The following is a 12,339-nucleotide window of genomic DNA, read 5'->3' on the forward strand; positions in this document are numbered from 1 at the left end:
CCCCCCCACCCCCACCCCAAACCAAGCTTGCAACCAGAAATAAGAAAAGAAACAAATTGCTCTGATATTTCACTGTTATTTTTCCTTCCCTTTTACCCTCCCATTGGCTGAAATGTTGGCGGGAGGAGGGAAATAAGCTAATCTTGACTTTTTGATTCACCTGTTAGAAGTAATGGATGAAAGAACTAAAATGGGAAAGATAAGAAACAAAGATTAAAATGGAGAAGGGGTTGGATGGTAGCTAGATTGAAGGAGCATCACTACTTAATTGTATTATCCCACACAAATTACATAGGTAAAAGTAACAAAGATCTGTATTTAAAATTAAACTGAACTCAGAGGCTATCAAAGCTGGTAGACAAATGACCAAAAAAGAACAAGAAAGATGCCTGCACGAATTAACCCACAATTTCTGTTTTCTTTATAATTAGCTAGTTTTGCAATTCCCAACTGTTTTATGTCAGAATCCGTTTCTCAATGATCCTTTCATTAGGAAGACACTGGGCACATAACTAAATTCTTACATCTGAGGCACAATGTGCAGAATTACTAATTACTGCAGAGTAGACTCAAAAAGCATGTGTAGGTGGCTCCCCTACATCTCTTATATGCATTCCAGACATTTTTGTTTACATAGACAACCAAGAGGTTACATGCGAGAGGAGTTGTGAAGACAGAGACAGGAGTTTTTCTTATATCTCATGTGGACTATGTATATAGGAGGCGTTCGAAGAACTTATGTCTCCTTTGGAATAGCGAAAGTCTTGCAAATTATGGGAGCAAACCAATTTTTTCATTAGAGTATCTCGGAAATAATCGTTATCTGAGTTCTTAAACGGGGACTTGAGATCTGCAAGTCACAAGTCATACCGACTTGGAGCATTTTATACAAGAAACTTGTGTGCATCTCCTTCCAGAGCTCTTCAAATTCACGCACCAAATTCTCCGTTCGAAGTTCTAGTTTCCCTCCCAGTTAGTCTTTATTTGCTTCAACCATTTATGTCTAAAGAGCTCAACTTTGAATAGAATTTATGGAAGCAGTGAGGGGTGGGGAGCTTTTGCAGATTTCCTCTTTTCTAACCAGTATATAAAAGGCTGATCTGATTCATGGCATTCTCAGGTATGTCAGGCGTACCATGAAGCCATGAAATAACAGGGTTGTGCCACTAATCTGGTAATCTCAAAGGTATACCTTACATCTACTTAGTGGTAAATTTGTTAGGAAAAAAAGCAAAAGTGTTTCCAATTTATCGAAAAAACACAAGGGGAAAGGACAGTGAGTATTACAAGTGTATGCACATAACCATAACGCACTGTAACTCAGTATGCGCAACAAACAAACTTATCATGACTGGATAACACCATTATTTTATTAAGGCTGTGTGAGCATGGGCTGAATACATCCAAAATTTATAAATTTTCTTCTAGTCCTAACATAAACCAAAGATTATATAAAATATAATCTAGACTTGGACCTCTGTTGATTTCACCAATTTCTATTTTTACCACTTCTGAGTGACCAGCTTCAGTGAAAACCCTAAAAATGGACTAAAATCATTTTCACAATTACTTTCTTCAGAAAAACTTCCAAAGTTGAGACTTTGTTGAGAAAATGACGACAAGAAAACAAGTTTAAATGCCATAACTTTTCCAAAACTATTGAAAAACCTCTTAAATGTGGCTTTTGTGGTGGTAATTGATGTTCCGACTCATGACTTGTATAAGAAATAAATAGAGGCAGGGGGATTAAAATATTATCTTATACTTGTTATCAGATGCAAGGAACCCTAAATGTTTCTATTTTCTCCTGGTATACTGTTCCGAAGTAGAAATAGCTAAATTCCTCCACCAACAATTCAGAATTATTTTTCCTTTTCCCTTCCAATTATCTCAGAAGACTCCTCCCACAACAAAACGTTGAGATTAATACCTTGACTGTTGAAAGATTTGCCGAAATTTGATTCAGAGCCTGATTGTTTTCTTCCAGTAGATGCCTTGTTCCAAGTAATGCTGTAAGCAACACAAAGCAGGTCAAATACGTGAATAGAAGCTAATTGACAAAGTGAAATGGACAAGATGAAGAATATCACACAGAACAAAGGGAAACGACAAAGTGGCTAGAAGAAAATATCTAAAGCAATCTTGGCAAGAAATTTTACCACTACACTTAGTAACATCATTGACATGCCCAAAAGCATTACTCTGCAGAGTGAGTCTTGTACAAGCAAATGAGCTCATAATGGTTGGTTTGCTTAAGCAGCTAAATAATAACTGGATTCTAAAAACACTTGTCAAAATTGTGAATAATTAGATGTGTATTATGAAGTTACTATCACTATATAATGGTATTTTCTGTACCATGAGAACCATAACTTAAGAATAGTACTTTTTTATTCACACAATATACCATTCATAAAGTATTGAGTCATCACGCATGGAAATCATTTGCCCCACATAAAAATCAGAAAACGCCATTTACTCTATATATAGAAAATAGTTTTTTCAAACTGTATCCTATTAGAAATGTGATGCCGACAAAAGACAATGGAGAAGGCATAGATTCCTGCTGCTAAACAGATGACACTAACCTGCAGAAGGCGTCACATCACCGTGGTCACGATATTTTGAGGAAAGCGAATTCGGAATGAAGCTCAGTGGTAAAGCTGAGGATGAACCAGCTTTCACCGGTACTTCTGCTGATTTTTCCTGAAGAAAAAGGAACTTTGTAATGCTGAATATACAAATATACATGAGCAAGTAATGTGTGACAAGTATCATGAAAAATTAGAAAGGACAGTACGCCAAGAACTTCCAAAACGACTCCAAAAAACTGTTTTCAATACATACTGAAGCATAAAGTATAGAATTCACCAGTAGGGGATGTAAAACTAACTAACTGACTGCTCCACATGCTAAAGAAAAACAATTCTATTGGTCTCTTATTCATAAGAAAGAAAATGTAATGCCTTACTGAAGAGGAGGAAAAAGAAAAAATCCATCCAATGAATACTTGCCCAGACAAAAACCAACACCAGCCTTACTATACTCTGGAAGTCCCAAGTAGAATGGCAAGAGAAAAAGAAGTTACCTTGATCTCATTAATTTTGTCCAAAAACAAGAAAAAATACAAAAAGAGAAAAAAAGAGTTTCTCTGATGAAGTTACAATTGTATGATTATAGTATAACACAAAATATGCAGTTCTCCATATTTATTAATGTTCCTAAAGTTGATTTATAGGTGTACACTAACAGGGAGGAGCTTTCCTTTGACTATTCAGCAGGTGATGTAATAGGTCTTATTACAAGCCATTGGCTTTCAGGCATACACATGTTCTCATCTCGCTCTTATTAACAAATTCATACACCGATCGAGAAAGAGATGTTTTAAAGCTTAATAACAGACCATGATTGTAGTACCAGGTAGTTAGATTGATGAAACTTTAGATCAAGACATAAAGTAACTCCAGGGAAAAACATATATATAAACAATTTAAGCAAGACATCAAATCCATGGAATTTTTTCACATTAGATGAGACATCCAGCTATAAGGTCAAGGCTTTGGAAAGGCCACAAGCAGAAAGGGAAAGACTTGGCCCTGAGAATCCTTGTGATCATCCAGAAGTCAAATGTTGGAATCTCAAGTCAATTTGGCTTTTTGTACAAGAAGTGACTGCAAAGGTGGAATACCAAAGTTCATCGGATTAAACATGCAAGAATTATCAACTCCATTAAAAAAATTGATAGGATTATATAACTCCAAAATTTTCTAGCACTACAATTGCATATTTCAAAACAAAAAACACCAAATGTTTAACACAATCAGATAGTTCGATTTCAAATATTAATCATGTCGTGTAAAACTCTAGAGAAAGTAATAAGAATAAACAGCTTTACTTAGACAAGGACCAAGAACTAAGTACACCTCAAGCCCTAACTAGCATAATAAGAACTATCAAACCCTCCAAACAACAATCCCAGATTCGACGAATCATGTAATGGCTAAGTGACTAACTTTAAATAGTAAAAGTAACTAACTTTAAATAGTGAAGTGTTTTCTTTCTGCCCTAAGAAAGCTAGTCAAAGTCAACTTCTCAATACTAACCAAACAAATTAAAAGGTAACTTCATAATACCATACAAAATGAAGGGAAAGGAAGAAAAGATCAAAAGAGATGGCACACCTTCCTGTCTTTCACTTTCTTTCCCAAATTATAGTCTTCCTGTTTCCTGCGCTTTCTCTGACAAAACAATCATTCAATAGATAAGCAACTATTTTTCAGGAAGCATCAGCCATCAACCAACTATATTTGGACAAATGAATAATAATGATAATAATAACAACAAAAATAACAAAAGATACTGCTAAACAGGTTCAGGAGCTCACCGTCATCCACCTACATCTTAATGCAACATCACGTACAGTTTTGTCGCGGAGTGAGGCTGCAATCTTAATGTACTTCATTATACTAGGTTCATTGGCAAATCTATCATCAAAACAGTGTGACTGTCATACATGTGCACAAGAGGTGAAAAGATGAAATGAAACCGCACCACAGATCAAAACAATTCTAATTCAAAGGAAGTCTTGATCAATAAAAACCTCTGATGAGCTTGACCAAAATGATGCATCAAGGGACAGTGCAAGGTGTATCAGGCTCATGAAAAACGCATTTTCAAATTCACTTTCTTAATAATTTTTCACAATTCTTTTTCAGTTATTTATCAACCTAGTTTGAATGTATATCAAACTTACACTTCGTTTCCCAGAAGAAACATCAGCAGTGAAAAACTCCCTGTCAGCCCATCTTATCAATTTACATCTACTCAAGTCCTTATTAAATCAAATGTAACACAGATAAGAAATAACTAATTTTGTACTGATTGGGAAATTCCAATTAGTTAACAATCAAGTCGCAAACTACACAGCAGATTCTGCTTCTTTCACAAAAAGTGAACCTATTGCTGCTCTTTGCTGGGTTCATAACATTTTAACTATTTCCATTTGGCCCTCATCAATACCGAGTATAGATAGTATATGCAAGGGAAAGTGATCAATAGAAGATGAGAGAGAGAAATGCAATAGCTTTGACAGAAATTGGACTTGACAGATAGAAGAAAGAAATGCTCAAATAAGGAGGTGTTTCAGACACAAGTGAAAGAAGGGATGCTCATATACGAGGAAATGAAAAAGTTGTTTTTGACAATTAAGAAGAACGGGATAGAGGCATTTGCAAGAAAGTAGAGGCGTTGGTGTTCTCGTTGTATGGATGGTTAAACCTGGAAAACTTCAAATTCAAGTGTACAGACTTGGCACACTTGAAAAGCTACCTCATTTTTGTCACACATTGTTAAGCGAAGGAGTAAAGAAAGAGACAGGTTGCAAGCAACTGAGAGAATATGGCGGTAGACACTAACATGCACAAACCAAATAGCATTCACGGACAAACTACCAAGGGAGGGAGCATCAAATTGAGAAGTTGATGTTAATATTCCGTGGAACGGTGGAAGGAAAGGACAAGTAAGAAAAGTAGCAATCTAGATGCATTTAAGGGACTAAAACCTTGATAATAAGAATCCAAGGGGTGGACTCAAGAGATGCAAAAAAGCATTTTTCTTACAAGGTAAACAACTTTATTTTAATTTTATTTATATTCATCACTGTACTGTCCAGATCAGCTTGTGTGCACCTCAACTAATTCCATGAGGCCTGTATTCGCCTCTGTTGAGATTTGAACCCGAGATCACATGGTTCTCAACCTACTTCATTAACCATTAGGCCATACCCGTGGATGCTAAAGTTATTAATGTGGGAAAACTCTCCTACACCTTCAAGTAAGAAACTACACAATAACATAGGTCTTTACAAATGTCACTAGTTCTTCCATACTGAACTTCACAGGTGCACCAACAACTAAGAATAAGAGGTCATTCCTCAAATGTCCAAAATCATTTTCTAACCACTCGAAGCTCTCCTATTTCCTTAAAATCAAAAAGTGCAAAGAGTTTTCGCAGCAAAAAGAGAGTAGAATAAGAAGTTACCACCATCAGGAAATGGAAAAACTTATGAAAAATATAATAGAACTAAAGGAGAAACAAAGAAAGCAATTAGCAATTCAGGAGGCAACTATATGAGTCCCACATTGGTGTAGGATGGAGTTGTTTGCCTCCTTGTACAGTTTTGGGCAATCATCACCTCATGATCAACTTTTAGGTTGAGCTAAACTTAAGGTTTATTTCTTAAGTTCATCAAATGTTTGGCCTCCATTTTATATTGTCCACGCTCCAGATGTCTGTTCCTGGGTGTATATAGGGCTGTTAGGGTCTAGCATTTGTGTGGGATGGTGTTGTTTGCCATCTTATATGGTCTGGGATAATCCTCACTTTTCACTTAACTAGTGTTTAGTTTAGTTAGGTCCAAGGTTCAATTCTTAACAATAACTTGAACAACTTGTTACCAAAACTTAGAGAAATAGGAAGCAGATGAAGAAACTGAGGAGCAAGTCAACCTAAAAATAAGAGCTGTGATATGGATGGAAAGGAACCAGAGATGTTTTAAAAACAAGAGCTGCTCTATGCAGAATCTGAAGCTGAATTGTCTGGTTCTTTTCCTTTTTTGGTGTGAACATGAATATACTCAAGATGTTGGGGATATTCCTAGTATTTTAGATTATCTACGACTTACGTGGAGTTCTGCTTCTTTCTTCAACTTTTGGATGTAAGTATTATTAGAATACTCCCTGTGTATTCTTTTGTTCATAATACAAGTTACCTTTATCCAAAAAAAAAAGTAGAACACCGGGGAAGTCATTACAGAGTAAATAATTTATTTAAAATAAGCGGAAGTAAGACATAATGTACGAACTACAAGTTTAGTCCCGTAAAAAGAATGAATATGGAGTAAAATTATATAGAACTGTGATACAGATGGCAAAGAAAAGATGCAGATATTTATGGCATGTCATCAAGAGAATGGAATAACAGATGGAGACTAACTAACTGACTTAAGACCTTGTTGATATTTTTAACACTTAAAAGGGTCCAGCTTTTGAGATGATGGTTTAATCTAGTTAAAAATGTGTTAACATCAAAAACTAATGGTGTTAAACAAAAATGGAACGGATGGATTACCAAATATATATAAAGATAAAAATATTTGCAATAAAATGTGGATACTCAACAAATATGGATAGAAAAATATACACGTCTCAGCATAAGAACATATGCAGAGACCTGGAAGAAACTACCTACTTGATAAGTCCTTCGTCCAGTTTGTACTGTTCCTCAACCGTCCACTCTACTGCCAGCCCAGTGTCATGCTTGAGCCCCGGGACTGAATCAATAAGAAAAGAACTCGAACAACTTCCAGACTGGCTCATTCCTGGATTACTGCTACTCCGTACACCACTGGTAATCACACTTGGATTCCCAGAATACAACATCCCTCTTCCTCCACCATTATTATTTACATTGAAATTCACCCCGAGGCTACTGTAGTAATTACCCATCAACATCATCTCGGACGATGAGCTTCCTATTGCCCCCGATTGAAACGATAAAGATTGATGATGAAATCCTGTGTTAGATTCTGCAGCCATTTCCATACATATACCTGTTATTACCTAACTCCCTATATCCACCCAAAATCTACTGTTACATACAACAACATGGTAACATAACAAACGATTCGATCATAGCTCCAGAACCCTAATTCATCAAAGCTACAACCACTTCTCCAATAAAATTCCACAGTGTAATCCAAATAAGGAAAAGCCTCCTTAAGGTCAATCAATCCGTCCCCAAGAAGTGATTCTTCATAAAACTCTCTTAATATCTCACTTCTCAATAGAACGAAGACCAATCAATCATTGAAAAAAAAGTTAACTTTACTGAATCGAAACAAACAAATCATTTCCACCATGAACTTTCGACCCAGTTGAAAATACTCCTCAAAACTAAAAACCCACCTGTAAAACCTGCATATAATTCACCCCCATGAACTGATTTGCAGAAAAACTTGATTAAAAAAAAAAAGACTAACCTTAACAACAGAATCAAGAAAAACAGTGATTATTTCAGTGGATGTACAATGAGAAAAGATTATAGAATTGACAAAAAGTAAAAAAAAAAAAAACCAAGAATATACCTTTTCGTAGTGCAGAATTTTTATCTTTATTTTTTCAACCATAAATATTAGTAAAAAAATAGTTGGTGGGGTGTCAACTATACTAAGCTCAAATTGGATTTTCTCTGTTCTACTGTTCGTATGTGTATGTATATGTGTATCTATAGGTCTATCTCTCCTCCAATGGAGAAGAAGGAAGAAGAAGAAGAAGGGGTTAAGGAAGGGACGTGCAAAAGATAAATAGATCTTGAAAATGTTAACATCACCAAAAGTGCGAATCCCAATAAGCAGTTGATGCAATTATTATTGTGACAGTTCACTCTACCAATTCCTCTTTCTAATTTTATTTTTGTTTTTCTGTTTGTTGTTGGAAGGCCTAACATTATAGAGTGACATGGACCAATTTTTTTTTCTGTTTTTATATTTATAAATTATAATGGACAAGGATTAAATACATTCTGAACAAAAATGATTTATACATATTTATGTTGTCATTAATTTGGTTTTGCAACACCTTGTTAGTATTGATAAATAATATGGTCTAACAATGATTAAGTCGGAAAATATTTCTGTCATTAATAGTTTGATTCAGAAAATGTCATTATTAGTATTTTTGATTCAAATGTATCTCTTGAGGGTATTTCGTAAGGCATATAAAAATAATGTTAAATAGTGCGTATAGTTATGTTTGTATTATTTTTCGAAAAATACATTAAAAATTCTCCTAAATATGTCTGTTAAATTTATTTTAGTACTTTAACTTTAAAAATAATTTTTTACCCTCCTAATCTCATTTCAAGTGAATTAAAATTCACCCGAAAAATTGATGTGGCAAATAAAAAAATAAAAGTGACAACGTAAAAAAAAATAAAATAAAATAAATAGGCCCCTTTTTTTCGTTCCAACCAATAATGTTTTATCTTCCTCACACCCCACCACCTTTATCCACCAACAACCCCACCCACCCTTCTTTTCTCCTATTTCGAATCCCACCGCCACTAGGGGTGGACCTACAGTGGTGCAAGTGGGTTCATATGAACCCACTTCATTGAAAAATAACATCGTATATACATGTATAGTTAATCAATTTTTAAAATTTTACATATATATATATATATATATATATATAAAATTTAAACCCCACTAATTTAAAGCTTAATGGTTGAGGGGGTTCAAGTTATCCCAACCAACTCAGGATTGAATCCTAGTATGCCCTTTTTATTTTTAATTCATTTTTTTGCATTTTTATTTATTTATTTTTTATATCTTGAATCAACTTTATAAAAATTCTGGGTCCGTCACTGGCCGCCACTCATATTTGCCTCACCCCTTTCTTCTTCTTCTTCGGAACACCCCCACCTATTTTTTCATTTCAAATTATTATTGCTTATTCTTAGATGTTATGAATAAGAAAAAATGAAAAAACCCAACAACTTGTTGTTGCTTCTCTTACATATGGAAGGATTTGTTGATTATGATGAACTTGAAGCTTTTTTTAATTAAAAAAATTATAATTTTTCATCTCAAATTAGTTATTTAATTTGTATTATTTATTTATTTTGATAATGTGTTTTATTAATTGAATGTTTTCTAGTCTTGAATATGTTAGAGTTTGATTTTCTTTTTATAATCTTGGATTAATTCTGAACTTTTTTTTTTATTTTTGCCTTTCTAAAGTTGTATAAATAAAAATAAACAAAAAAGAATTAAAAAAACTCAAAATTTATAATTTTCTATGTGGCGATGATGTGGCAATGACGTGACGTTGACGTGGCAATGAAATGGCGCGTGTAATACACTTCTCACTGTGAGACTGGTATTGTAGTATTAGGGTTGAAATAAACCACTTCACCGATTTTAAGGGGCTAATTTAAACGTCCGTATAGTTTAAGTGTTAAAGTAAGTTTTGTTGTCAAGTGTTGACAACCAATTTTGCTCCTCCATAATATATATTGATCATCGAACTTCTTAAGCTCCAAACAATTTGAAATAATTAGTTTTATAAAATTCTAAATATTTTTTTTCAAATTACTTTTAATTAATATTTATATATTTTTAATATATAATTTTTAAGTAATATATATGTTTCATATAACTTTGTACATAATTAGTATAGTTTATGAATATTTGAAAATCATCTCAAAAAAAGATTTTTTGTTTTAATTAGATATTTGGTTAATTACTTTAGTTATATAATACTTTATACTTTAAATTATTTAGTTTATAATTAAATTAATTATTTTATTTTGTTATGATTACGAATCTCAATAATCAATCGATACTAATTCGTCTTATTTTAATTTTGACCGAAATCGACCAATCACCTCAATCTGATCGAAATTGCAATTCATGTGGTTATTTTCTTAAGTCAAATTGACCACATTCTTGGCTTCCCTCTCAATACCAATTTCAGTCTGTTTCTTCCTATATTCCCAAACCCAATTTTATGTCTAACAACCATTTGCGTTGTTGAAAAGTCATCTCTACCTGTCTTTTTGTAAAATCTATTAATGTTTTTTTGCCTGCTTAGATTCCGCTGTGCGTAGTACTTTCGTCTGCCGTCTAAACTCTTACTCGACTCTGGTTTATTTAAAATGTTTTATTTAAAAATTATCCTTTTAAATGGTTTTTTTAATTTTTCCTAAAATTAAGTGGCGACTCTAAAATTATTATTTTCCAAAAATTTAATAAAATTGTCAAAGTTGCGAAATCGGCTTCGAAATCTTTAGTTTTCGAAATCGGGTCGTAACACCAAGTTCAAGGTTTTTTTTGTGTATTTTCTCATTGTTTTTTGAATAAACTACATTATTAGACATACATCACTATCACTGGTATCACGAAATCTCAACTACACACTCCTACTTCACGGGTGTCCTATCACCTCCTGAATATTTTATTTGTTTATTTACTACACACTTCGAGTGTTTCCCTGTCCACATTAATCAAATAAAATATCTCATGTATTTGCATGTGAGGATCCCCACCCATTTCAATCTCTATTTTTGTTTTTTCTCCATTTCCCTCCCAAAAAAGTAAGAACCCATCCCCAATGAGAAGCTTTTCATCTTGTTTTCTCCATTTGAGTCGAAGCATTTCTGGTGATGATCGAAATATTTTTGTGTGTATTTTCAATTTGATTATGTAGTTTATGAACGGATTTAGTAAAGGTTAAATCTTCTAAATCAGTTGATAAACTACGTAATCAAGTTTAAAATATACAGAAAAATATTTTGATCAACACCAGAAATGCTTCGACTCAAATGGAGAAAACAAGATGAAAAGCTTCTTTTTGGGTTTTTTTTACGTTTTTGGGAGAGAAATGGAGAAAAACAAAAAAATGGGGATTGAAGTGGATGGGGATCAGTGCGTGCAAATACATGAGACAATTTATTTGGTTTATGTGAACAGGGCTGCACTCAAGTGTCTAGTAAATAGACAAATAAAATGTTCAGGAGTGATATGACACTAGTGAAGTTGGAGTGTGTAGTTGGAATTTCGGGTATATGTTAGGGGGCTTTAGATCATTTCTCTATATATTAATATTACATTTATTTTCAAATAATTACATATATTACAACTTTTAATATTTTATATCATATATTTATTGAAGATACCATTTGATATACGTCTCTTAAAATTAGTTATTTGCATAATTAATTCATTCCCAATTCAAGCTTTTATGCTCTTTCTTTCTTTTCTTTATCACGAATTCCATTGTTATATTTTTAAAATTGAAATCCAAAACAACAACATTACAATTTGAGGTTTATCTCTATTTAATCATTTTTAAAGTCATGCATCCGTGATAGATTTCAATTTGTTTTGTCTTCTAGTTTTTAAAATATAAGGTAAAACTACATTGATGTAGAGTTTTCTTGATTTTCTTTTATGTCTAGTGATTCTTCAAATGAGAAAAATGTTTATTTATAGTTTCTCGAGAAACCACATGAAAATTACCCTTACAATTCTCGACACTTTCAATTGCTTAAATTTGAAAATACAAAAATACAACTTTGATGAACAAAAGAGAAAGATAGTATGTAATTTGTTTCAAATGAAAAGTTGGTTTATGTAGTGATTGTGATAAACGTTTACAAGGATAAGAAAGGGACTTTTTGGATCAGATTGAAATTTTGATGTATGTAGCACATTATTATTGACGTATCTAACACATTATTGAGTTAAGTTGTTTATATGTATCGAATTAAGTGTATATG

General features: G+C 33.2%; 1 protein-coding gene across 1 annotated transcript in view; it reads right to left on the reverse strand.

Moving 5' to 3' along the window:
* LOC107008987 overlaps positions 1 to 8,452 on the reverse strand; it is a 10,003-nt gene extending 1,551 nt beyond the window's left edge. Inside the window, exons 1-6 of the mRNA XM_015208259.2 lie at positions 8,144 to 8,452; positions 7,249 to 7,973; positions 4,385 to 4,484; positions 4,182 to 4,238; positions 2,589 to 2,706; positions 1,931 to 2,010 (exon numbers count right to left, since the gene is read on the reverse strand). Coding sequence (XP_015063745.1) covers positions 1,931 to 2,010; positions 2,589 to 2,706; positions 4,182 to 4,238; positions 4,385 to 4,484; positions 7,249 to 7,601 — 708 coding nt within the window. The 5' untranslated portion in view covers positions 7,602 to 7,973; positions 8,144 to 8,452. The remainder of the gene's footprint in view (positions 1 to 1,930; positions 2,011 to 2,588; positions 2,707 to 4,181; positions 4,239 to 4,384; positions 4,485 to 7,248; positions 7,974 to 8,143) is intronic.
* Positions 8,453 to 12,339: the final 3,887 nt, after the last annotated feature.

Source organism: Solanum pennellii, chromosome 1 (genome assembly GCF_001406875.1).
Source record: "Solanum pennellii chromosome 1, SPENNV200".
Taxonomy (NCBI): Eukaryota; Viridiplantae; Streptophyta; class Magnoliopsida; order Solanales; family Solanaceae; genus Solanum; species Solanum pennellii.